The 27,844-nt window shown below is 49.0% G+C and overlaps 1 protein-coding gene across 1 annotated transcript; it reads left to right on the forward strand.

The window, feature by feature from the left end:
• The first annotated feature begins 220 nt into the window (after positions 1 to 220).
• TWIST2 (twist family bHLH transcription factor 2) lies at positions 221 to 27,844 on the forward strand. Its single transcript, XM_009088207.4, has 2 exons — positions 221 to 1,054; positions 27,045 to 27,844. The coding sequence occupies exon 1, from the start codon at positions 543 to 545 to the stop codon at positions 1,023 to 1,025; it is 483 nt and encodes a 160-aa protein (XP_009086455.1). The 5' UTR covers positions 221 to 542; the 3' UTR covers positions 1,026 to 1,054; positions 27,045 to 27,844.

Genomic DNA, 27,844 nt, shown 5'->3' on the forward strand with positions numbered 1-27,844 from the left:
GAGCTGGGAGTGGGACCCCAAAAACCCCGGGGTGGGTGCAGGGGGTTATCCTGGAGGGGTGCTGCAAATCCAGCATCCCCGGGGGCGGGGGGTGGCGTTCGCCAGCTATCTTTGATTCGAGGTGCATTCCCAAGATTTTAGTTAAGTGTAACATAAAACTGTGAAAGTTTAGCGGGGGAAAAGCCTTCCTCCCACCGACCTGGCCGGCCAATCAGGAGGGAGCCCCGCACCTCCCTCACTTCTGACAACTATTTAGCAACTGAGCTCAGCTAAAGTTTCCAAAAAGTTAGAATAACTTCCTCTCTCCAAGACCTCAATTTTTTTACTCAACCTCGGTCCTTGAAATAAGAGCCCTTCAAGCAACCTGGAAAACGTTTGGTCAGCAAAAAAAAAAAAAAAAAGGAAAAAAAAAGAAAAAAAGAGTCCTCCTGTTTTTCCAAAGGATCTGTCTCAGGAATTTAAAGCACATTTAAGACACACACACACTCACATAACATAAGGAGGGGGGGAAAGGCTCTTCCCCTCCCCTTCTTGCAGAAAGCATGGAAGAAAGCTCCAGTTCTCCTGTTTCCCCTGTGGATAGCTTGGGGACCAGTGAAGAGGAGCTGGAAAGGCAGCCAAAGAGATTTGGCAGGAAGAGAAGATACAGTAAGAAGTCCAGCGAAGATGGCAGCCCCAACCCAGGGAAGAGGGGGAAAAAGTCCAGTCCCAGCTCCCAATCTTACGAAGAACTGCAGAGCCAGAGGATCCTGGCCAACGTCAGAGAGAGGCAGAGGACTCAGTCGCTCAACGAAGCTTTTGCCGCCCTGAGGAAAATCATCCCCACGCTGCCCTCGGACAAACTGAGTAAAATCCAGACGCTCAAGCTGGCGGCGCGGTACATAGACTTCCTCTACCAGGTGCTACAGAGCGACGAGATGGACAGTAAGATGACGAGCTGCAGTTACGTGGCTCACGAGAGGCTCAGTTATGCCTTCTCCGTGTGGAGGATGGAGGGAGCGTGGTCCATGTCGGCCTCCCACTAGCCACCGCCCGGGCCGGGCCAGCCCAAGGGGTAGGTACCCGTTTCTCTTCTCCTGAACGATGCTCTGGGTCTGTTTCCTTCCCTCTGCCCTTTGTGGAATGCTGGGGATGCTGGTGGGTTTGGGGTCGCCGACCTGGAGGGCAGCGTAGGCATGTCCAGTTCTTCCCGCTCCCCCCTGTGCCGGAGGAAATTCAAATAAATGGAGCTTCCAGGAAGGAAAAAATGAGATATCTCCACAATTTTGGGGTGTGGGGGAGTGAGATAATAATCAGCATGCTTTTGCTCTGTGGGAATGGGGAGTAAGAGGGGGCTGGTGTTGAGAGCTGGGTGATGAGGGACAGAGGGGAAACCGTCACTGTGTGACATTTGCCAGAAAGCGCTGCCTTGGAGAAGGGCTTGGAGAGGAAAAGGTGATGGCCACAACAGGCTGACAAGGGGATCCAAAAACAGCTGCTGCCCTGCTCTGTGGGTGCCTGCGCCCCAAAAAGCCCAGTGCTGAGCCCCGTGGTGGTCACATCCCCTCCCAGCTGGGGGGCCGGGGTTCGGCAGGACCCACGGGGGGCTTGGCGACGGGTTCGCTCCAGGTTGTGTTTCTCTTAAAAGAAACAAGCAGCAGATGTCGGCTGCAGTCCCGGGCTGTGCCCCTTCCCCCTCATACAGCAAAAAGCAAACAGACATAGGAGAAACTCTGCTAAATTTTTGGGTTTGTCCAGTTTCCCTTCCCCAAAGTGACGGTAAAGCAGCGGCTGGCGTTAGGCGCAGTTTCTTATTTACTCTCCTCACCAAACCCTTCCTCGTCACTTTCCATTAACAGAAAACTACTTCCTCTTCAGCTGCCTTTGTAATATTCTGGGAGGGAGGAATAAACAGTCAGAAAGGAGGGGAAAAAAAGCCTTTTAATAACACCTCATCTCCAGCTAATTAAGCAGAGCAGCTCTGCGTAGTGTCAGCCGGAGTTTGGGTCTGGCCGGGCGCTGTCTGGGGCTCCCTACATAAAACAGAGCCCACAAACCCATTTCACCAAGCAAACACTCTGAAGGGACATTTTTCCCCGCCACCCTTGTGATGTAAAAATGAAATAATTTCATCATGTGCAGAGTTGAAGAGGAAAGTTTATCCCAGCCCATTGGCCGGGCTTGTTTGAAGAGGCAAATCCATCTTTGTTCAGTCAGTAATGAACGGCCCCTTTGAATAAATAATACACAGAACCAGACAAAAACTTGATGCAACTGCAGTGCCCTGGTTCAAAAAGGTAAAAAAAAGTGAAACTAGGACTTACTAGTGGTGTAAAACGGACTTAAAACCATTTTAGATGTAAATGTTTCTCTTGCATCCTGAAATGGTTTGGAAATTAAGCTGTTCTAGTGATTCCCCAAAATATAAAAAAAGTCTCAAAATTGGTTATTCTGCCCATTGCAAGAGCTGCCTGTTGTTGGGCTTTATTTAAATAGGTAACACTGTTGCTGTGGGGTTTATGGCCATCGCTGACATTCTTATATTTTGCACATTGAGCCCCGATTTCAACTGCAAAAATCCAAAACTGAGTGGGTTTTTCAAAAGTGAAACCCTCAGTTTATACAACAGAGAGCCTTTTCCCATGCTAATCTGGCTAAAAACTGCAGCAAACAGATTAAAAAAAAAAAAAAAAAACCTCACAAAAACCCAGGCTTCTTGTCAAAACCAGATGTAAAATGTCCTGAACACATATTTCTTCAGCAGTTTAGATTGGCTGAATAGGAAAGTGCTGGGCTGGAACAATGCATTGATTCTGTTGTTTCCCAAATGATGTGTTGCCATTAGCCAAGGATGGTTGGAAATCTGTTATCTAATACACAACCTTCCTCGCATACAGGGCAAAACTTGCCTTTTTCAAACTGTGTTTTACACCCCACATTGATTGAATTATTATTAACATTGCTCTGATGAGGCAGACTTTATAGGTAGGTGCTCAGATTGTTCCTTTCCCCCAAAAAATGTGTGGATATAACGGAAAAATCACAATGCAGAACCAAAACCCGGGCACGTTTTGGTTTGATTTGGAATAAATCAGAATTCAGCTCCTTCGCCGTAACCCAGCCTCCAACCCAGTGCTCCGAGGTGGCTCTTGCAGGGGAAGATCCCAAACTTTGCCCCTTTCCCTGTGCCTGTGCTGTGCAGGAACACGCGTGTGGTTGGGCTGTTGAAAAGGTTGTTGACAAATGGCCTGGTGCGGTGCGGTGTCAAATTCTATCGTTTATGGCGACAGAAATTACGGCTGCCAGAAAATAAAAAATAAAACTACAACGAGGTCCTCAAGAAACCCTTGAAAACAGGCAAGTTTAGTTGGGTGGTGGGACTTTTTATGGGTTAGAGGGGAGCAGTCTGTGCTGCCCCAATGGGCAAAAAAATCCATAGGAAATTGCTGTGTGGGTTTGGGATCAGCGCCTGCCTTTCCTAGGGAGCAGGAACTGCAAATGTGGGGTGAGTGCCGCTCAGGCTGGGCTGCCATCCTCCCTTTTCCTGAGGTTTTGAGGAGAGAGAAGCAAGGAAAGGTTTTCTCCTTGAAGGAAGGCTCATTCCCCTCTGGCTGCAAGCAAAACAAAAATCAGAGGAGCTGTTTGATTAGAAAATCAGAGCCTTGGGAACTGGGAAAATGCCACCTGGCCCCTGCGAACGTCAGCAGGTCACTGCTGCTCGCTCCCCTGGCCACGAGAGCTTTTCCTGTTCTGCTCCATGGAATTCCAGACAACTGACTCCGGGAGTTGCAGGAGAAACAGGCGCAGATTTTGCACCTCTAGGACTGCAGAGGGATGTTTCAGCCGAGCCTTCCTTCCCCCCAGAATCTCCCCATCCTCACCACCGGCACCTGTGCCCTTCCCCTCGCAGCCACCTTTCCCTTTTGCTTTTGAAATGTTCCACAGGTTCTAAACTGAAAAGAACGAATCAGGGGGAAAAGTGTATTTCCTGATACTCCTTTTAGTAGGGAAAAAACCTGTCCAGCTGGGATGGCAGGACCAGCAGCACAGCAACACAGCCCTGAGACCCGCACCAGTAAGACCAGTCTGCTGCTCCTTCCCATTCACTGGGGACGAGCCCTTTGCCTCCCCTGGGCTGGCACTGGAGCTGGGAACTGCTTTTCCCACCTTTTCCATGTTGGAGAAGCCACGTTTAACTCGTGTGTTCAACCTAGAGCCCTCATCCCATCTCCCCTTCAGATTTGCAGGGCTGTTTCCAGTATAAAACACCAGCATCCCATTTCATTTTCTCCTTAAAGGAGCAAACAGATGTTATCTCTGCTGGCCCTGGGAACAAAACCTAATTCTATAGTGCCTGCACAGTTAACTGGGGGTGTAGTGACACTGGAACGAAGCCCTTTTTTGTCCCAAAAGCCCCATTTTTTTTATACGCATCCTTCAAAAAATGTAAATAAGTTTCCTTGACAGGAAGGATTGTAAAGTTTGGTATTTACATTAATAGCCTTGTAGCGGCGGGGAGGGGTGGGGGTTTCATCTCAGTGCATTTAAAAAGCCCAGCAAAATGCATTTTGGATCCTCTGTTTACGTTCGTGTCTTTCCTTGGGAAAGGATAAATCTGTTACCCAGCAGACACCAAACACGCTGCAGTCAGCCAAAAACCGCTCAGGCTCAGGGAACTTTGAAAAAGAGGGTGCAAGGGAAATGCTCCGGAGAAGGAGACATGCGAAGAGACAAATCTGCCAGGGGCTAGACGCAAATAAATGAATTACCCATCAGAAAGAGCTGGAGACACGCATGGCGGAGGGAAAATGCTGGATCGGGTCCGAAGGAACGCTTAGAAAAGTGGTAAAAACATGTTATTACTTAATCTGTTGGAGGCAGAGCTGCGGTGAAACTCCTATCGGGAGAGATGTGCGTTGAAGGGTCATTAAGGGAACAATCGAGGCAGACATTTCGGCTAAGTAGACCTAATTTGTCTCCAAATTAGTCATCCTCACACCGCTCAGCTCTGCAGAGCAGCCCTAATTTTCAAAGCATCCTCATTAAAACGAAGGGAGAGATTGAAACGCTTCTCCTGAGCAGCCTCCCCTCACATTCCTTCCTACGGTGCTTTTTTGAGGGCATAATTCCTGCAGCTATAGGTAGCAGTGATAAATGAGCCCTGGAGATCACAGCGGGCTCTTACAGAGCTGGGACAGATCCTGTAACCACCGCTGAGATCTCTTTTGGGGACATTCCATGTCACTCTTTCCCCCGGCAATATAATTATTTTTATAGCCGTAGCCCTCAGAATCATTTCCATGTGCTTCAGCACGACTTTGAAATCTCCGAGCCCAAAGCCTCCAGAATTTATGTCTTGCTGGAGAGCTACAGGAAGGGTTTGATGAGGCCAGGAACGTGGAAAGGGACGGCACCAGAGCCCCGAAACACAGAGCGAGCTAGAAATGCCGTCGGCTGGGGAAAGCAGATCTTTCGGGGAGCTTTTTCACCCCTCTCCCCAGGTTTTGCAGAAAATTGGGAGGGGGGAAGAAAAAGCAAATTGCTCCTTGCAAGCTGCTGATCCCACCAGACACCTCGGTGGCTGCTCTGAGCTCCTGACTCCCTTCTTCGGGCAAATTTTGGAAGTGACGAAAACCAAGAACCCATCCAGCTGGATATAAGCAGACTCGTGCTAATTAATGATCAGTTCTCAAGAATTAAAAGAGTAGAAATATTTGCCCGGGATTAAAAACAAAACAAAACAAAACAAACAAACAAACAAAAAAAAAAAAAACAACCGAAAAAACAAACAAGAAAACACCAAAACGACACTTGGCATCCCGGCATTAATTAGATTTGTAGTTGTGGACGATGACCACTCAGCAACAACAACTAATCACACACAAAGAGCAAATTAACTCAGCCAGCCCATAAATCAAGGCAAGGCAGCCCTTGCCCTCAGACCCATCCCTTTAACCACTTCCACACCAGCCCCGACGTCCTTGTCCTTCCCCTGCCAGTTGTGCAGCAAAGAGTGGGAATCAGGGCTTTGGGAGCTCATCGGGATGTGCTTCTCCTCCTGCCTTAGAGCGGGGGGTTGGGGGTAAAACAGAGGGTCCCTCTCTGAATTTTAGTTGTGATATGCCACCCAGAGCCCAAGGTTATCAGGGTTTAGCAGTAAGGAGGGTTTTCCCTCGGGAATGGGGGAAGGAAAAAAAAAATCAAGTCGCTCTCTGTCACATCAAGGGAAGCAGGAATTTAGAGACAGGTTCCTTGCAGGAGGAGGGTGCAAACGGGACAGGGAGGTTTGGTTACCACTCCTATAAAAACGTGAAATAAGCGACAACAACCCCTAAGCCCTGCTGTTAACAGAGGGCTCAAAGTGGCCATTAGATCCCTGAATTCTCCGGATTTGTTCCCTGACTTCTCCGGGTGGCTCTCCCCGTGGCCTGAGCCGTTTGGGTGGAAAAGGTTTGTTGATCTAATACTCCAAAACGAGCACAGGAAAGGCAGCATGGATCCTTGATTCCCAAACTAGCGGCCAGGAAGTGTCTGGCACTGCCCAGGGGCTGGGATCCACCTGGATCCAACCTTTCTTTGTTATAATTTCATGATTTGGGATTTTAAAATTACTTTTTTTTACACCCGTGCTTCAGACTGGGACGGGATTGAGGCAGATCCGCTCTCCCCCAGATCACAAAAGTGGTCAGACACCGAAACAGAAAATAATCCTTGTGCCCTGTGCTCCGTGGTGAACGACAGTCCCTCCTCTTCCTCCCATCTCCTCTCCACCTTTCAACCACAGCTTGGAAAACAGAAAAAGGAGGAGGTGGGGGCGAGAGAAGAGACAGATGTCTACGGGTTCAGCCTGAGATATATATTTACTGGAAGAGGTCCAGTAAGCCTGGCCTAGCTTTAATTGAATTCCTAATAAGATAGTTTTGCCTTGTTAGCTGCCACCCCCAAGAAGCATTTCCTTAAGAGTTATCAGACCTGCCAAACACATGCTTTAAAATGCATGAACTGGGTTTTGGGTGAGTTTAGCCACCAAAAATCCTCGTGCGGTCATTTATCTGATTATGCCCTCGGTTTTAGCTGTTCAGGCCTCCTTAAAAAAATCATATGTTTGTGCTTAAATGTAAATAAACCAAATTGCTCTGCTGAAATGGGGGAATCACGGCTGTGCTGAGCCTCCTATTAGAAATAATTAGTTAATCCAGCTTGGAAAATTAAGTAGGGTGGGATGGAGCCAGGGAGAATCTTTCATAGAAAAAACAGCATTTTGGGTGCCTGGGGTGAGGGGGTCCCCAAGGCATCCACACCCAGCGTCCCCAAAACCAAGCTCGTCAACAAAATTAACCTGACAGAGACACAAAAATTCACATTTCAGGCTGACCCTTATGGCAAATTTTATGCACATCACGGTGTGATTTCTCTGTGTAAGAAATTCTGCTCCTTAGGCAGAATTCCTGTCTGGGAGGAAAAGCTCAGAAATGCGAGGAATAAAACAAATAAAATTGTGGACTCAGAAGGAAAGTGAACAAGGAGATTCTTCCCAGCAAACAACCTGGCATTGGTAACTGGAGATAAACCACCTTGTTAAGGGAAGAAAGGAGTTTATAGTTTCATCTACTCGCACAAAATCCACCTGAGCCCACCAGAAAACCCAGCACCATCACCCATGGATGCTGTCAGGACAACGCTTGCCCTGCAGCACAAAAATCCCACCCTGAATACGGCCAGGACAGAGATGCAATGAAATTTATTAACAACCTCTTAAAGGGGTGTGGATGGAGAAAATAGCTTTTCTATTTGTCCCAGCTGAGCACCTGCCTCCCTATCCTTCTCATGTGTATCCCACCGGGATGCCCAGCACCACCTCCACTCCATAACCCCCCAAAATTCCTCCCACAGGCACTTTTATGCCAGTTCTTGTGAGTCTGAGTCTTTCTTCCCCCAAATACACAGGTGAGCTCGCCCATCATGGGCTCCAGAGCGTGGGATGGGTGGCAGGAATTGAGCCTCTCCATGGAAGCAGAGCATTTTCACCCATGGCAGTGCCTCTGAGAATACCAGGGAATCACCCCCATGGAAATTTCCCAGTGAGAAACCAGGGAATAAAACCACATAATAAAAACAGGCCGGATGAGATAATAGCAGTTTTTTAAAAAAGCGCTCCGCACACAGCATATTAACTTGTACTTTTGCACATTAGATAAGATGGCTATTTTGCATATTTCAATTTATTTCACTTTATTATTTTGCCTGATGAGCCCAGGAAATTTCTGAGAGCACCAAGCCCTTTTTGCTGCAGGAATTGCGAGCGCGACGCTCCGGGCGCGGCCCCGCGATCTCCAAAGCTCCCTTCCAGCTCCGTGGGGGTTTGTGCACAGAACAACCCGACATTTTACAAGGGCTTTTTCATCCCTGACCATGATAGGGGCTGCTTAAGAGATCCCTGGGATTGCCAGCACTAAATAATCTATTTTATACCAGATGGGGCTGAAATGTTTGCTGTTGGAAGGGAGCTGGAGTGCGGCGGAGCGGCCGCGTTCTCGCCTCCATCGTGGTGTGATGAGCTTGCACTTGGGTTTTGGGACTGAGAAGAGGTTCAGGCTTTTGAACTGTTTTAATCAGCTTGCACCTCATAAACAGGGGAGATCAGAGATCCCTTTCCAGTGATTCCCTTGGAAACTTTACAATCAAACAACCTAACGATCAATATTTCTCATTGTAATGCGCGCAAAGGAATAGCTCACCGCTGCTTTCCCTGTTCACTCCAGGGAAGTTGGTAGTGGAAAGCACCTCAAAAAAGACCCTGTCACACCAAAACCACAATTCCAGGCACCCCCCAGGGCAATGCCATGTGCCCAGAAAGCTGAGGGTAGGGAATTGGGAGCTCAAAACATGCTGATTTTTAATAGGACCAAGTTAATCAGGAAGTTTTCCTCCTAAGCGCTGTTATTTTGTAAACCAGGCAATACTTTCACTCTCAACAAGTGGAAAAAGGTAAAAATTTTAAAGTTGCCGAGGGAAACAGAAACGGCTTTGAAAATTGTAGCTGTTCCTTAGCTGTGCATATTCGTGGAATGGTAAGATTTTTTGGGCTAATAATGTCAGAATCAATTTGTGGAATCATATGGTTTTTCAGGATAATCATGTCAGAATCAGAGAGAAAAACTCATGACCTTAAACACAACAGCCTGAAATCTATTCCCCCTTTTTCATACTGGTTTATTGTTCTCACATATGCATCACTGGCTTATTTTCTGTTGTAATTACTGAGGTTTTCATGCCCACTGCAATGCCCGAGGTACGTGTACAAGTCCCAAGGACAATTCTTAGATCGGACCACTCACCCCTGCTCCTCCAGAAAATAGAACTCCTGTTTAGAGCACGTTCAGAGCTATTTCCTAATGCCATCATTTCACCAGCTGTGAAATGTATTTTTGTCCCCCAAATGCTGTTTTTCCTTAATCTTTTGCTGAAATGCTACTGCACAGTTTCTCACACAGCTACAGCCACATTTGTGTTGTTTGAAGATCCAAAAGCTCTTTCTGGAAAGGAAATCCATAGGCTCCCCCCCTGCCTTGAATTACTCATCTACTGCACTGCTCAGGCTGCCTTGCAGCTTCTCTGCAGCTCAGACACATCCTTAAAATTGCACACAGGGCTAAAATATTCCAAAACCAGGGGGGTTTGGGTCGTTTCTGAAAGAGGGAGAGGAGGAGATGAAGGTTTCCTGGAGCTGTGACAGGGAGCCCAGGCCAGGAATCAATGCCTAAAGCTTTTCAGGGGGAAAGCTGCTGGGACAATTTGGGACCTGGGTGTTTGGAGCTGCTCCACTGATGTGCAAACAGGGACAATGAGGCACTTCCAGCCCTGCAGCCACGGCACAACCAGGGCAGAACTCAGGAGGGTTGTGGGCCTGATGGCCAGCTTGCTTTTACCCCCACTCCCAGCTTCTCCCAGGGGAATGCCAGAGCCAGGAATGCCAAACCACCCCCAAGCACAGCTCCAGCCCTGTGCTGGCACTGCTGGCACCCCAACCCTTCACCCCGGTCCCCTCCCCAGCCCCTCGGAGCAGGAGAAGAGCCCTGGAATTTGGGCTCTCCCTCTCCCTGGCTGCCAACATCCCAGCAGCACGGACGGATGCAGGGACACCAGGCTTTGCTCCAGCAGGTCCAGGAGGCATTGGATGGGGCTGGGAGGCAGATGAGGCCGCTCCATTTCCATTCTCTAAGGAAACTTAAGAATTTTTATAAAAAAGCAAGCGAGGATTTGGCAGCGAGCTGAGGGTGGGGATGCCTGCCAAGGCCTGGACAGCTGTACCTTCTTCACTAGCAAGTTGTGTGATCAGCTAGGGCCGCGCTGAAAGCCAAGAGGAGTTACCAGAGCTGCCACATCGCATTTGGCTGATCCTCCCTCTGGGAGACACCTTAAAGAAACAAACCCACCCTTAGAGCTCCTCCAGCGCCAGCACAGCAGAACCGGGGCTCACCCCACAGGCTCGGGGTGCTGCTCTGCTGTTCCCCCCTCCCCGCCTTTCCCCAATTTCGGATCCAAGATGAAGGGACAGGGGAGGAGGAGACTTATCCGAGGCTGTTTTTCCATTTTTGCTTGCGTACCGAAGCCCTGCCTGCCCCTCCCGAGCTCGGCCGGACCTTCCCGACAGCTTGAAATAACCCAGGAAATTGTGCAAAGGCTGCGGCGGGCCCGGCCCGCCCGGCGTGAGGGAGGGAGCGAGGGACACACCAGCACCAAGGGTGGCACTGCTCCCCAAATTCTAAACCTTTGCTCTGCTGGGCTCTGTAAAACAGCAGGAAGGTCACAGCAGAGGGAGGAGGGAGCTGTGGTGGGCTGGGAGGGGATTTGGGGAGCACTGATGTGCCTGTAGAGCCCAGGCCGTACGGGGAGCCTCCCCTCCCGGCAGAGAGGGGGACAAAAGGCTCTCAGATGAATTCTTAAACAGAAAATTAGCCCCCCTTTCCTTCGAGAGAAAAGCAAGAGACCTATCTCCAGGTGTTACCCCATCCCCTACATCTCCAAGCACTTGCCAGGCTTGAAGATTTCTCTTCAAGCTCAATGCTGAAACAAGCTCCTGGCCTCCGAAGGCTCCCCTCGCACAGCCTGCCACGTGTATTCCCATTCCCCTCACAAAGCTCATTTTCCCTCACAACCATCTCCAAAAGCTCCTTCCAAGCGCCCGTGCTCGCTCCAAAGCTGCTCTGAGGTGCCCACTCCCCACACATTTGTGCACAAACATTTCTGGCCGCAGTCCTTCCTCTCTCCCCAGCCTGGCAGCCCCAGCAGCAGCAGCAGATTCCCGGGCTGGGAGAAGGAAAAGGTGGAAAACCACAGGAGCTGCTGACTCAGCACCTGCTGGCACTAGAGGGCAGGGTAAAATCATTAAATAAAGAATCAGGTGGGGTTGGGGTTGCATCCCAAGAGAACATCTCCTCTGTGTCCATCAGGGATATCTGGGAGCAGCCAGGAGCTGTCTCACTGCCCAGGAAAAGGAGGAACCAAATTTTGTACTGGGCACACCCCACGTCAGTGATCATCAGGAGAGCAGACTCCCAGGTTATTTAATTTAGGGCCAGAGTGTGCTTCCACCTTGTTGTCACAGCTGCCTTTCCAAAAGAAATACTCTTTAAAAAAAAAAAAATTAAAAAATCTCATTTCTCTGCTGTGTTTTCCTGAGTATGTGATTAACCCTGCCCGGTCCTCCTCTTAACAGGAGATTTTAAATTAGCTCCAAACACAAAAAGCACAGGTCTACCCCATTCCTTTATCAACAGCCACTTAACAAACAAACCCAATTTTTAAAGACGACTCCAAGAGGGTCAGGCAGGGCAGTTCCTTCATGAGGGAAAAACCACACAGAGCTGGCAAAGCAATTTGTAGCCTAAACACATGGAACAAAACCTCCCAGGTCAGCCTAATCCTGCAGGACAATCATCCTCCGGAGCTGCTGATAGCCACAGAAATCATCTGTCCTTCCCTGAGGGACTGGGTTCCTTAAAAATCCAGAGACTGGGGTGCATGAGAAGCAGCTGGACCCCAGAGGGATGCGGTGCCCACGGGGCTCCTGCAGCACCTCAGCACAGGCTGAGACCCCCAAAACTGCACAGAGAGCTGGCAGGACCATCCTGAAGATCCTGGGGCAGGGAGAGGAGAGGGACAAACCCCAGAATCTGAGAGATTTCACGGATCCCTTAGAAGAGAGTCGCTAAATGCTGCTGGGCAGGGGAAGTGCAGGGGTTTGGTTGGGACTTGGGAGTGAAAATGTCTCAGGCCTCCTTTGCTGCTAAAGAAACAAGGGGGGGTCTGTAACTCCACACTGAAAAAAAGGGGGTTTGAAGTGTCAGATTATACCCTTTTCTGGCTTAGAGATGGGGTAATTGAGAGGCATTTAAAAACTTTTATTTTATTTTTAGTCTGATAAGAAGAGTGAGACAGTATAGATATTATAATTTATGCTGTTACAATCAAAAGTTAACTATTTCTCTAAAGTATCTAGTCTTATTTGTAAGGTTATCTTTTGAAACTTGTTTCTAGTTCTATTTCTCTCTCAATAGTGTTAGTTTCATTCAAAATATTCATTTAATATACCCCAAAAAAATAAAAAAAACCACATACACATTGAAGCACAGCAAATTGCAGAGGTGAGGGGATGCTCCCATCTGCTCTGGTCACCTCCAGCCTGTTTCCCACTGCTTTTGGCGGGCAGCAGAAGTGCCACGGGTGGGGACACTTCCCACCAGAGCCTCAGGGCTCACTGGGAGGATGACACTGGACACTGATGGGATGGCAGCAGTGGGATTTGCTCTCCAGCCCACCCTGGGCTCATCTCCACTGTGCCCTAAAACCACCGTGCCCCACAATTTTGGCTGGCGGATGGTGCCTCAGTTTCCCCTCCAAAAAGCAAATATTAACTCTCGCAGTGCCCACCTTGTCCCTCCCCAGCAGGCAGGACCTTGCCAGCAGAGGGAAGGGATTCACATGCCAGCAGGCTGGATTTACATTCAGCCCTTTATATTCCTTTCACAGCTTCTCATCTCAGAGATCTGAATTGCAGATGTTGCTGTGCCTCAGATTTGGAGGGGGACAAAAACGGAAGGAAAAAGGTTAAGCAGCTCTGTGAGTCACTCCAATACACGACCTACTGTTGATTTGGAAACCTACCTCGGCTGTAAATACAGAATAAGCTTCTCTGAAGTGTTTAACCTCTTGTATTCTGTCCAGAAAAACTAATAAATGAGAGCAAAACATCCCTCCTGAGTCACAGAAGCAACAAAGCTGGAAAACTCTGCCGTGGGTTCAGCACTGAGGATAAAGTGACCCAAAACAAGTGACCTAAGGAGGGAGGGGAAAAACAAAAAAGAGATACTAATGGGGCAGATAATGAAGAGAGCAGGCTGTGCTGCTCTCTGGGATCTGCTCCAGGCAGCAAAGACAGGGAGAAACTTCCCAAACAAGCAGAGAGAGGCTGTGCCATGAATAAAATAAAATACAGCCCAAACCAATAGCGGGACTCTGGCTCCACAGGCACCCACTTGGTGCACCCAGACTCTCCTTGGAGTTGCACAGGCTCATCACACCCAGCACAACCCCAAATCCTTTATCCACAGGCTGCTTTTCTGGGGCTTTTGGGAGGCACAGGGCATCTCAGCCACATAACCAGGGAAGGGCTGGGAGAATAAGGGCAAACAGGAGAATTAGCTTTGCTACAGGTCTTGCCATGCATTAGTGCCAGGGCAGCTCTGGAGAGGGCAAGCTATGCATGGAAATGTCCTGATTTCAGCTTTGGAAATGTCCTAATTCATTTGGAAATGTCCTAACTCACTTTCCCTGTGAGTTTTGGAAGGCAGCTGAACCATCCAACCCCCCCCACCCCCCCAACTTCAAATATCTTGTTGAATCATCTTTTGTCTTCAAAGCAGAGGGTGTAGCAGCGGAAGGAGAGCTTTCCCTGGGATTTGAAGCACTGAGTGGGAGTTAAGAGAAAGGCCAGCATCTGCTGATCTCAGGGTACCACCAGGAGAATTCTGCACCAGGATCCCAAGGAGGTCGCTTGGGCTGGAGCCATCCCGAGGCCTCCGGTTTGAGCAGGATCCTGCAAAGTGACTGAGGGGGGCTGGATAGTCCCAACAACCCCAGTGATTAAAGGGAAAGCTGATGAGCCAGCAGTTCCAGCATCAATCAGGCTGGCCTTAAACATTTAGGCGTGATTTAAATCAGCAGAGCTGTGGTTCACAAACCACCAGAGGTTTTCGTAGGGATGGGGATGCTTTAAATAAAAATAAAAGTCACTGTTCTGGTCAGCACACAGATGTAAAATTCAGGGCAGGGAAAACTGCCTGAGTAGTGCTGTTGGATATTCAGGCCCAAATACCTCTTGGAGTAATTTTCCTCCAGCTCCTCCTTATTCCAAGGCAATTTCCAGCTCTAATCAGACATGAACTGAGACAGGATTCCAGAAAATTTCTTTTAAGCTTTTTTTTGCTAGTTTAGAACTCAGAGATTATGTGCTCAATCTTTTCCACCTAAAGACCAAAGGCTGGAAATTTACCCTATTAAGAATACTACATTAACTGATTAATTAAGTTAATAATCTGTTGGGGTTGATGATGAGCAGACTGAAGCCAAAGAGATTTAGGGCCCCTCCAGAGCTGGGAGTTTTTTGAAAGACATCAAGTTTTATTGATCCTTTCGAGAATTCCAGCCTAAACTCCTATCCAGCAGCCTTTATCATTTAGTTACTCTTTGGATCTCTAGGGAAAACTAAAATCCCTAACACACAAGAGCAGCATAAGTAAGGATGAAGCAGCATTGTCAAGTTTGGAACACACAGCTCAAGTCCAAGTGAAGGCACAAGTTGGTTCAGAGCTGTCCCCACACATCCTGGGCTGTCTTCATGTCTGGTCTCAGCTCCTTTTCCTGGCAAGGAAAATCCCACGGGTATTCCCTTGCTCAGGCAACAAGATGACTTGGCTGGATCTCACCAGGGAGCCAGGCAGTGAGTTCCCAAAAATTAAGCCCCTTGTCCCTGGCCCATGCACACAGGAGGATCTTGGCATCCATGGAAAAGGGGAGCAGATCCCCTCAAAGCAGACACAAATCACCAATTCCTGCAGCCAGGGCCTGGCTTGTGTAACCAGGCACTGGAGGAATAAACTCAGGTCTTTTCACCCTCAAAGATCTTTAAGGTCCCTTCCAACCCAAACCAATCCTTGATTAATGGAGCAGAGATGGAAATAATTTGGAGAAGTCCAAGAGCCTCATCCCCTGGACTCAAGGCCATCCGAAAAGCAGAGATGGAACAGCCAAGTGAGGAGATGGGAGCAGAATGAGGCTATCTCAGGAAGGAAAAGCAATGCCAGCAGCTCTCCTCAAGTGACTGGAGCTGGCACAGTCCTGCCAGCCTCCTTATTCCATCCCCACAGAGCTTGGGAACAGCATGCAAACACTTGGAAGGGAAGGAAGAAAGCATTTAATAAGTCTGAAATAATTTTCTTACAAATTCATTAGCTATTATTTCAGCTGTGTGACCTCCTGAAGGAACTTTCTAGAGGGCCAGATTATGCAGTCAACTGAAAATATAAATAAGTATGGAGGGGCAGAGATCACTTTTTTCAGCCAAGCCATGTGGGATGTCAGGTTAGGGTTCCTGTCGGGTGCATCCGTGCACTTCCAGGAGGGGAGCCTGGCCCAGCCCTTGCATTTCTTCTGCCATTTCAGGCAAAATCATCTCATTTATTGGTGTTGATTTCAATTGCTGCTGCTTTTAGGGAGCCTTTAACCTGAATGTCTGTGCATAGATTCACACTGATATTTACTGCTGGGGAAGTGCTGTATTGGAGGTGAAAGGTGCAGTGCACACACAGGTACACATCTTCCCTAGCCCTGGAAGTGTCCAGGGCCAGGTTAGATGGGGCTTGGAGCAGCCTGGGATAGCAGAGTGTCCCTGCCCATGGCAGGGGGTAGAACAAGATGAGGTTTCAGGTCCCTTCCAGCCAAAATCATTCTGTGTTTTTATGGTACGATGAGGCCCATCTGTGCCTGTGTTACAGCAGCAACTAGAAATTTCAAAAGCAAACCAAAGCATTTTAACAGGTAAAAAGCACACAGAGGAGCGAGAAGTTCTTAAACTGAGTCACCCCAGACATCCTCCACACCCAGATATTTAATGGAATCTGGGATCATAAATGATCTGTGTGTTGTGTGCAAAAGCATGAACACATTTCTCTAGACAGAGACAGATCCAAGCTTCCCTATTCTCTCCCTGCATTCAATCTGATTTCCTAATAAGCCTCTAAACCCTCATTTCAGTCACCAAATGTAACACCCAGCCTCCTTCCCTTCACAAATACCACTCGCTGGTTTAACCTGGAGAATTTGAAACTTAAACATCTCGTACTGCAAATATAAACCATGTCTAAAAATCAGTTGTACAGAGCATCAACCAGAGGTTCCCTTCACCCCTGGAAACATCCAAGGCCAGCTTGGATGGGGCTTGGAAAAACCCAGTCTAGAGGAAGGTGTTGGATCAGACAACATAACCCAAACCATTTTGAGATTCCCTGAGCTACAAACCCGAGCAGAGGAACCCATCAGCAATTTTTGAGCAAGCCCCTGGCTCCCAGCAGCACCAGTTCAGCTCAGCTGGGCTCAGCTAGGCTCAGCTCTGCCTGCAGTAGAGCCCAGAGAGGAGCAGCATGGCCAAGCTCCAGCACAGAGCCTTTGTTGGGAGCAGATGCTGCTCCTCCTGCTCCCCCAGAGCAGGGATTGCATCAGTGCCACAGGTTATTATCCCAGCGGGAACCTCGCAGGGGTCACTCACCGAGGCTCAAACAAGCCCAGCTTTTGCAGCTGGCAAACCTAAACAAGGCCAGCCAGCTGCTGCGGAGCTGAGTCAGCCGCGCTCACTCGGCCACTTAACCCGTTCCTTTAATCACCCAAACCCCAAAAACCTGACAACTGCAGACAGGAGAACACACATCTGCCCTTCTGCAGCATGACAGGCTGGAAAAGACCGTGGAAACTGATTTTCCAGGGCTTTTTTTCCCTCGGCTGCTGAGTGCGTGCTGCACACAAATCATGTTCCTGGGAGTCGCTGGCTGGGCCGCTCTGAGTCAGCAGAGCATGAGCTAAACCCCAGCCAGCCAGCGGGGCCAGCAGCACACACTGAAATATTGAACACGGGATTGCATCCTCTGCTAAACACCAACCAGCTGATCTGTTTGCTCCTTGAGCAGCACACACTGAAATATTGAACACGGGATTGCATCCTCTGCTAAACACCAACCAGCTGATCTGTTTGCTCCTTGAGCAGCACACACTGAAATATTGAACACGAGATTGCATCCTCCCCTAAACACTGACCAGCTGATCTGTTTGCTCCTTGAGCAGCACACACTGAAATATTGAACATGGGATTGCATCCTCTGCTAAACACCAACCAGCTGATCTGTTTGCTCCTTGAGCAGCACACACTGAAATATTAAACATGGGATTGCATCCTCTGCTAAACACCAACCAGCTGATCTGTTTGCTCCTCGAGCAGCACACACTGAAATATTAAACATGGGATTGCATCCTCTGCTAAACACTGACCAGCTGATCTGTTTGCTCCTCGAGCAGCTTGTACTGAAATATTGAACATGGGATTGCATCCTCCCCTAAACACTGCCCAGCTGATCTGCCTGCTCCACGAGTGTGGAGTTAACAGTTGTGGGTTTCTCTGGGTCTGGATTGAAGGCACTTGAGGCAGTAATTCATGTTTGGACTCAGGTGTTTGTTATTTCTTATCAGTAAAACAGCCTCACTGCTGTGAGTTCTGCAGCTTTTCATTAGAGGGCACAAAGTGGCCAACAATCTCGTTACAGGGGCTTTTAAGACTAAACTGTCCAATTAAGAGCTGACACCTGGATTATTTTCCCTTTTAACCCAATAACTGATTCCAAAGAGCCCACAATGGGGATTTTTCTGCCCAATTACAAAATGCCACCCAAACCCATGGAGAAGGAGGAGGAAGAAGATGAAGAAGAAACCCAGGATGACACTCTGTGCCCTCCATCTTGCTTCCATCCACGAGATACTAAAAATCCCAAAACCTAAACTTCTCACCCAGTGACACACCTACACTGCTCTCTATAATCTATTTCACAATTTGGTGGATTCCAGTCTGTCTTGAGCTCTAAGAAACTTTCTCCATGAATGAGGGTCAGAGTCAGTGCTCCCCTGGGGGTCAGGGCACCCCAGAGCAGACAGAGAAATATTCCTGGTGCTCTGGGTTTCCACACTTGAGCAGCACACACTGAAATATTGAACATGGGATTGCATCCTCTGCTAAACACTGACCATCCAATCTGTTTGCTCCTCAAGCAGAGAGGTTCCACCTCTGCATGCTTCTTCCTCTGAAAATTTGAATTTTCTGTTTGCTCCCCTTTGGAAAGCAGCAGCAAGAGAATGATTACTTTGTTTTACCTTTTGTGAAGCCGTAAAATCCAGAAGTGTGATGAAAAGGTGACACAGGAGCTCTGAAGGGAATAATTTATTGATAGGAGAGGAGCAGGGAGCAGCAGCACAGACAGCCAGCAGAATAAAACAAGATTTTAGAAATCATTGCTTCAGGAATTAAACCTCTCAGGGTGTTCATCTATGGGAGGGGAGGCTTTTGGAGCAGAGCAGAGGGTTGGGAAGCTCCCGGCGCTATCCAGGCTGGAAACTGAAGAGGGTGTGGGTAAGATCTGGCTCTCTGTCCTGCTCCCTGTGGTTTGCCTGCCCAGCACAACCCATGGAGCAGTTTCAGGGAAGCCCATAAAGCAGCTGGCCAGCCCCATGCTGGGCTCAAGGCAGTGATGCTGCTCCTGGGAGTCTTGGAAAAATGATTCATGGATGCTCAGAGCCCAGAGAGAGACCAGGGGGATGCACTGACCACAGGAGGAGGATGGCAGCATCCAAATCCACAGAAATAAAGATAAAATATCCCCACCTTGACCAGCCCCAGAGGAGATTCACAGCCACTCTGCTGTTGCCTGCATTGTCCAACTCCTGGCCCTGCACAAGAGACCCCAAAGAGTTGGGCAACCCCAGGAATCCCTTGGGAAGACGCTGTCAAGGAGATGGGGAGGAAGAGGATAGAGAGGGCTAGACATGATTATAAACACCAGGGCAGGGAACAGGCTGAGTACCTTAAAGGGCTGGGGCTGAAATCCAGCGGGCTTGGTGTAAGAAGCCTGGTTTAAGGGTTTTAAACCTGGTTTGAATGGGATATTCTGTGATTCTAAGCATGGGCAAAGCCATCTGCATGGAAAGCAGCAGCTGTAAAGTTTAGGAAAACGACTGTACTGTGTGGTACTTGCACTAAAGGCTGAAAGAAACGTGGGGCCGAGGAGAGATGTGGGACTCAGGGTGGCTTTTGCCAGGCTTGTGCCGTGCTGATGTAGCTGCCAGGCTAAGGAAAAGGGAGAGAAAGAGCCCTGGGGCAGGAGGAGATAAAGCAGGCAGAGCACTGTCACCACTCCCAGGGTGCCAAAAGCCCCAATCCAAATGACTCACCCCAGCCCCACAAAATCCAGAGTGGCTCACTCCATGCCGAGGACTCCTTCCCCTGGTAGGATTGTTTGTCATATAAAATACAACTCCCTCTTCACGAGGGCAGCACCCTCTAACCCCAGGTATTTTAAAGAGTTGAGCAATTCTTGCCATAAAAAAAAGATCAGAGGGCCTTTATTGACTGCAGCAGGGTTAAGCCGGTTTATTCCAAGTGAGAATTTGCCCCTTGACTTCAAGGAAGACATGCTGATTAATCCCAGATGGAGACCTGGCCAGGCACAATCCCTTCCCAAAGTCCTGGGGCTGAATCACCTCCATTGCTCAGACCCTGGGGGGTTATCGAGGAACAAGAAACAGCACCTGCCATGTGGGAAACACTGAGGATGGGGCCAGGGAATTGGGATTGAGGAATTCAGGGACCTTCAGGGTGTGCCTTATAGTGGGGGGAAGATGCCAGAGTAGCATCCTTTCTCCTGCAGACATCTGGGAATGTCACCTGGGATGGGAGTCCAAAACCTGGGCATTGAGCACAGTGGGGAAGGAGATGGGGAATCTTCCTGGCTTCTTCCCTCTGAGGGTTTCCTGTGGTGTTCTGTAAGGATCCATAAGAGCAAAAACAGGATTAAATCCATCCATGCTTCAGGGAAGCTGCCCCAGCCTCTCTTTGACAGTTTTGAGAAGCAAACACAGCTTCATTCCTACTCCAAATGCCAAGAAAAAGGATCTTTTTTCAGCAATCATCTCCAAGGCTAACTCAGGACAAGCAAGACTTTGCTTCCCAGAGTTGTAGGCACAAGTGCCATACTTTTTGCAGGAAAAGGTAAAATCTTTTACATGTGTGCCCATGGAGAGATGGCAAAACTGTGGATGAACACCAGTTCCAAGGCGGGTATTGATGAGTTTTGGGTTCTTGAATGCAGAGGGGGTGGTACCTCCCCCACCAGGGGCAATTTTTAACTCAGAGGCATTAAAACTTCGCAGCTTTGGGATGCCAGTGTCCCTCCCCAAATATCTCCTGAGGGTCTCTGCATGGTGCAGGCCAGGGGGACTCTGAGGGCTTTGCGTGTGGAAGAGACTCCTGAGAAGGGGGAAACGCCTGAGCTCACAGCTCCCCCCTCCAGCCCGGCCTTCCAAGCTGTGTTTGTGAGGGCCAGCATCTGGAGCAGGGTGGGAGCCGAGGGTTGATGGGCAGCAGCACACGTACAGCTGTGCACATCTGGCCCGCAGGTGTCTCAGCTGCTTTGTGTCAGGGACATGAAAAAGCACCCTGAGTTCCCGGGGCAGTCGTACCTGTCCCGTGGATTGTTCCCAGAAGCCCCCAGAATTCCGTGGATTTTATGTCTCTGCTTTTTAGTGGGTGGCCCCCTTTTTTTTTTCGTTTGTTTTTCCGTTATTATTTTATTTGAAAGAAGGAGTTTAAACCCTAGATGCTTTTAAAACAGGGGGGTGGTGTTGTTATTAATTCCACTGGCATTAATCCACGCAGCTGAGTCAGTCATAATGGATGGCTGTCATCCTTCCCCTGATTTACTCCTAGGAGTAGAGGTTACTACAGAGCCTTTGTGCTGCACTGATGGAAAAAACTGAGGCTGCTCCTCCTTATGCTCAGCCACAGGTACAGCCAGACTTGCTCCCAAAATATTTAATCTATGCAAGGACAGGCAAAGTGGGAAAACATAGGAAAAGTCTCATCCATGGGGTAGGAAAATCCCAGAGCATCCCACAGGGTTGCTGCTGCTGCTGGGGTTTGGGAACTGCAGCTGCACACAGGAAAACTGTGAGAGCAGAGGAGCTGCTGGCTGAGCAGGCCAGACCAACAGAGTTCCCTTGGAAAAAGAAGAAAGGCACAGATGTATATGTTTATTTTTAGAGAAGGTGTCTTTCCTAGAATTTGTATTATTTTGGCAGGAGCACTGAGGGGGTGGAGGAAAGGTTTCCCTTTGGCCAATAATATCTGCTCTCCTAAAACGGGGTGGAGGCAGGGGGGTGTTCTCACAGCCCAGTTCATATCTCAGTTGTGTTTTTTATCCCTGCAGAGGCAGAGGGGGACCAGAAACCCTCTGTCCCAGTGACTGCCAGCTTTGTCCTAAATTAAATTAAATTAGATCATATTCCCCCTGGGGCTGCCAGCTGTGTCTGTGCAGGGTGGGATCTGTCACTGTGAGCACCTCAGCGGAAGCAGATGGGCCACCTGTGACAACTCCAGCCTCCTTCCCTGATTTCCAGCTGCCATTCCCACTGCTTTGGCCCCGTTTTGGGTGTGCATTTCAGGCACTGCCTGGCAGCTGGAGCCCTCCTGGATCCGAGAAGGCTGCAGGATGTGGGACCCAGGAGGCAGAGGAAGGTGGGATGTGGCTGCTCTCTCCCTTGGTGTGAGCCTCAGAGCCACTTTTTAGGGACACATCAGTGTCTGTGCAAACTCTCCTCCCCAGCCTGGAGCTGCACCAGGAGAACACCTCATTCCCAGCCTTTTCCCCCCTTTGTTCCATACCTTTCCCCTGTGGCTTTTGTGGGCCAGTGGATTTGAGCCAAAGAAAGCGATTATGAGCTCTGCTAGCCAGGAGGGCCAGTGGGGGCCACCTCCTGCCCCTCTTTGCCCCCATCCCTGGCTCAGGAGATGCCACTGGTGTCCCTCAGTGCTTGTTCCCCCAAACCACCCACCAGGCAGCCGGGCAGACCTGCAGCTCCTGGCTCTCCCAACCTCCCCAACACGGGGCAGCTCCGCTGCTTTTCCCTGCTCCACTGCTCATTAGTGGCTTCCGCCCCTCGGCAATTCCGAGCTGCCATTCCAGTGATGTGCTGCCAAGGTTTTCAAAAGGGGGCTCCCACAAACCTGCCTCTTCCTCCTCCAGCTGCCACCAGCCCTGCTCAGCCTGTGGAGGAGTGCAGGGCTGGGGGAAATGCGCCTTTGCTGTTAAAAGCTTTTTTAAATGTTGGTTTAAAGCTGTTTTTATGTTTGTTACAACTTTCTGGTGAGGGAGGGATGCAGCACCTTGGGGCCAACATTCCTGGCTGCCCAAGTATTGCTGCAGGGAGGCAGAACCTAACAGAGAACATCTGAGCATCCCAGCAGCAAAATGCTTCACTTGTCAGCAATCCCTTCTCCTCCCTGTGGTGAGCACAGGCCCACAAGACTGATTTTTGCTGGGCTACAACCTGAAATGCTGAAGAATTGGCTCCTTCTAGGTGTTTTGGGCCCCAAAGGAAAAGTCTTTCCATGAGAAGTTGTTGAGCCCACAGGTAGAAGCCATTGAATTCCTCTCCTTGGTGAGCATCCTCTCTTCTTCTTGAGGGTTTCTTTCCATTCAGGGCCTGGTTGGACATGGCTTGGAGGAACCTGGGATAGTGGAAACTGTCATTACCCATGGCAGGGGGTGAAATGAGATGGGCTTTAAGGTCCCTTCCAACCCAAACCATTCTGAGATTCTATGGACACCAATAACCCTTTCTGCAGCCATGTGAGGGGGGGGAAAAATACTTAAAGCAAAATTATGGAGTGATTTCTAGCAATATGTGAGAGGAGCACTCACAACTGGAGCTCTCTGTCCAGTCCCTAATCTCATGGCCATGCTCCATCCTGCTCCACTGGCTGGGAGCAGACCCAGGCAGGAAGGACCAGGGCTCTCCCCTTGGCTTCTTCTTGTGGCATCATCTCTTAAGGATCCTCCATTCTCCCTGGTGTCAGCAAACTGATGCACAGGAGGGTCTGCAGAGGGAGGAACAGCCCCAGGGGGAGGAGAAAAGGCTCCAGTCTCCATTTCCTCATGCCACACAGCCATCAAACTGCTCCTGATAACAAACTAGGGAGCTGCAGGATACAGGGAGGATGTTTCACCTCAAGCCAGCCATGAGCAGATAAATCCCCCAGGCTCTGCAAAGGCTGGGGTGAGTCAGAGAGAGGCTTCTCCCCGGGGCTCAGGAATGAGCCTCTGCCAGGGATGTGTTTTGAAATGGTTTCCCAGCTGTAAGATGCACATAATTGTGGCTTTGCCTTCATCTGGGAGACTTCAAGAGCGGATGGTTGATAAGGGTAGAGCAGCAGAGGCAGCACAGCCCGAGCCAGGGGATCTGGTTTCAGTCTATCCCTACCCGCAGCATTCGATCTGATTTTGGCCCTCTCTCCGCCCCCTCGCACGGACACAATTATCTGAATTCCTTTCTCGGCTGCTTCCTCCCCTCTGAAGCCTTGCAGCCTGGTCTTGCTGCCTTTTCCAGGGCTCCCTCCTTTCCTAGCTCATGGAAATCAAGGGATTTTTGCTGGGTTTATCCATTCCTGGTAACACCCCCAAAAATCAAGGGATTTCTTCTGGGTTTAGCCTTTTATCCTAAAAAATCAAGGGAATTCTGCTGTTTTAAGGTAGTTTTTTTCTTTTTTTGCACCATCCAAATCACAAAATGGTTTTACATTTAAACACGAACAGGCTTAAATTGAAACAGGTTTGTATTTCAATTAAACAAGCTTAAATGTAAATGAATTTGAGCAATTTAAATTTAAACAAGGCCTGATTGGACAGGGCTCTGATCAGCCTGGTCTAATGGAAGGTGTCCCTGGCCATGGAATGGGATGAGCTTTAAGGTCCCTTCCAGCCCAAACCACCCTGTGAAGTGGCTGCCATCGATTCTGGCTCCAGGGACAGCTGAGGACTCCATGAAATAATTTGGGAACATCCCTTCAGCAGTGATCCTCCCAGTCATGGGGATGCCATTAGCAATTCTGGCTATTTCCCACTCTCCCCATACCCCGAAACAGCTGGGCCATATTTTATTTGCCCACAAGACAAAAACAGTGGCAAGAAAGAAATCACCATTAGGCATGGAAAATTTTGAGCTCAAGCAGGAAAAGTTTTGGGAGGTTTTTAGCAGATCACACCCCGTGGGATGCTGGGAGGCCAAGTGTCCAAACCTGACCACGGATCTTTTGACAGATCTGTGCCACAGGGCTTTTTAGGAGAGTTCTTCCCCAAATAGCTGGGAAGGATGGCTCCTGAGCTCAGGAATGGGATTTTAGTGATTTCCTAAAGCAGGAGCATCACCTTTTGTGCTGTAACCCAGCATTGCTTGAACCTTCTGGTGGGGCTGTTCCTGAATAATTTTTTACACTGGAAGGAGGAGAGATGCAGTGAGGAAGACAATTCCTCACTCTGAGTGTGGTGAGGCCCTGGCACAGGGTGCCCAGAGGAGCTGTGCCTGCCCCTGGATCCCTGGAAGTGTTCAAGGACAGGGCTTGGAGCAACCTGGGATAGTGGAAGGCGTCCTTGACCATGGCAGGGATGGAGCAGGATGGACTTTACAGTCCCTCCCAACCCAAACCATTCTGGAATTCTATGAATGCCACATTTTCCTCACCTTGACATGTTTGCTCTATCCCATCTTGTTCAGGCCTTACCTCTGAAAAGAACCAACTCCACATAGGACTTCTCCTTCCCCATTCACCCTAAAATGTGCCTGGGATGTAGGGAGAGAAAACAAAAAGATCCTGGGAGCAGAGCCTTTTTTCTACACCCTCAACTTTAAAAGAACTTGGAAAAGCTGCCACAAAACAGCAAAACCCACCAAAACCAAAATACCCAAACAAACTCCAGCAGTTTTCCTGCATTTCACATTTCATTTGTCATGGAAATGATTTCAATCCTTTTGTAACCAAACCCACCCCAATCCTGTATAAGCAAAGGCCTGGGGGACCTGTTAGGAAATTTCCTGCAGCCAGGGACATGCTCCTGCTACCACCTTCCATCAGGCCAGCAGCTCCCTGCTCCTGTGACATCCATGCTGGGCTTGGGGATGCTCCTGGTGGGGCTGGGAAATGCTTCAAAAACAGGGGGAAAATGGATCAGCAAGGCCTCAGACAGAGGAAGCTGTGCTGTGGCAGGGCATCACAGCTGGGCTCTGTGTTAGGGCAAGAGAAATGCTTGGAAATCCCTGAGAAATCCCAGGAGAAAGCAGTTCCCATCCCTGGAAGTGTGCAAGGCCAGCTGGGATGGCTCACAGAGGTTTTTGGGGCATTTCCCCTCTTCCTCAGCCTTTCCTTCCCCCTGCAATAGCCAAACAGGGCCAGGTTGCTGACATGAGGATCACAAGCCAGATTCAGAGTCTGATTGCAGAGCCTAATTTCAGAGTGTGATTTCAGAGCACCATCTCACAGAATCACAGCACAGTTTGGGTCGAAAGGCACCTCAAAAAAGCCAATCCAGTTGCAGGGAACCAGCATGAGCTGGAATGTGACAGAGCCATCCCAGAGCTCTGGAAAATCTACACAGGGCCATCACCATCCCCTCACCAGAACAGGGAGGAAAATCAGCCAGTTAGCACCCAAGTGCTGTGGAATTCCCAGTTCTCCAGCAGGATCTGCAAACCAGAAAGAACCAGTGGGAAAGAGAGGCCTCAGGGCAGCAGCAGCCAGAGCAGGGGGTCTCAGCCAGGGTTTAACACGTCAGCTCTGCCCTGGGAGCAGCTTTGTGCTGAGCTCTCTGCTCTTGGGTGGGATTTAAAAAAATCCCTGGAACTAGACCAGCTTTTTATCTGGTTTTACCTCGTTTTCATGTCAGCCATATTCAGAGAGGAGCAGGGCACAGCAAAACCTCATGTGACCATCCTCCACCCCTTCCTTCTGCTGGCTGGAAAAAATAACAATTAAAAAAATAAAATCAGCAAATTGCTCTGTGGTATCTTCCTTCTCCCTGGATTTTATTTTGCTTTCCTGGAGCCCTCCCTGGATGGGGAAAGGGTCAGCCTGTCATCTGTCAGACGTGGGCATCCCCAAACCACCAGGAGAGGTGGAGCTCTCCTAAGTGCTCCTGGGCAGCCTGACAAGTCCCCGAGCTGGTCTGCAGAATGTGGTTGTAATTAGATAATTAATAACTTGGAGAGGGAAAGGAAAGGAAATCAGCTAAATGGAAGCTTTCCTCAGTGGGAGGAAATAATTATATCTGCTTTTTGATATCTGAGCTGAGGTGGCTTTGCTGAAGGCAGGAACAGCACCTTGGCTGCAAAGCCATCCCTGCCCTGAGCAGGAGAGGGGATCCCACGGGCACTGCTGGCTCAAAGAGTTTGTCCCACAGAATTTACCCTGCTCCTGGAAGGGTTCCATGCCAGGCTGGAGCAGTCTGGGATAGTGGAAGTTGTCCTTGCCCACGGCAGGGGAGAGGAATGAGATGAGCTTTAATGTCCTTCCCAAAACAAACTATTCTGGGATTCTGATGTTTTGATGGATACATTGCTCCTGCCTATGGATTTCCCATTTTAAACCCCAGTGCAAACCAGGCTGTGACATTACCAGACTCTGAATTTAGGCTGTCTATCCAAAAGCCTAAGGAACTGTGCTTCCACGTGCTCCTGGCACACTGGATCTTGCTCAGTGCCTGGATTAACTCCACGCTGCTAGAACCAGGGATTCAACACCTGGTGATGAACCAGAGCCTGGAATTGTAGAGGAAAAGCCCTTCCCACACAACCTAGCTCAGAAAGATATCCTGCATTTGGTGTATTTATTTTTCTTCTCTTTTTTTTTTTTTCCTTTTCCCCAGACTGTCCAGTGTCTGCAACTGAAGTGGAATTGGGAAATATCCAAGTTTGTAGCTTCTGAAACCTTAAAAACCTCAAGAAAACTGGTCCAAAAGACCCCTCTTGACCTCCCTCGCTCTGAACTCTTGCAGAGCATTTCAGACTGAGTAGCAAAACAGCGCCGAAGAGAAGGGGCTGAGGCTTTGCAACATCTCTCCCCAGAACAACTGACCAAAGAGAGAAGGAGAAGCAACATTCCTGGTTGTTCATTGTTGTTGGGGTTTTGTGTCTGTCTGTCTGTCCGTGCGTTTGGTGTTTTATCACTAATTTTTTTGTTGTTGTTTTTTTTTTATTTTTTTTTAATTATTTTTATTTTTCTGGAAACAATCTTAATTCAGGAACGCATTTATGAGGCATCTTTGGGTTCGAGTTTTACTTCCCCTTAACTGTAACCTGATTTCTTGTACAGTCATGGCAAAACTGGACCAAGGCTCTCAGCAAAAAGAGGAAAAGAAGGAAAAAAGCCCACTCTGCCCCCAGCTCCCTGCATGAATTGTTTCAAGTACAGCCTGGATTACAGACTGCCCTCCACACTCTGCCACCTCTCCCTTGTTGCTCCATGATTTGCTACCGCTCATCCCCTTCCCCCTTTTTTGATTCTTTTTTTAAAATTTTTTTTTGTTTTATTTTCATTTTCTGTTCCAGTGTATATGTTGCTTATTTGTTTTATTTATTGAGATATTTTTAACGAGCTAAGAGACTGCAATGTCGCTGTGTATACTGCTTCTCTTGCCAGTAAAAATAAAGATGTCATGCAGCTACC

This window comes from Serinus canaria (assembly GCF_022539315.1).
Source record: "Serinus canaria isolate serCan28SL12 chromosome 7 unlocalized genomic scaffold, serCan2020 HiC_scaffold_29, whole genome shotgun sequence".
NCBI lineage: Eukaryota > Metazoa > Chordata > Aves > Passeriformes > Fringillidae > Serinus > Serinus canaria.

Bases quoted from the DNA above. Each gene is read 5' to 3' on its own strand.
- TWIST2 (XM_009088207.4), top strand. From the start codon at position 543: ATGGAAGAAAGCTCCAGTTCTCCTGTTTCCCCTGTGGATAGCTTGGGG.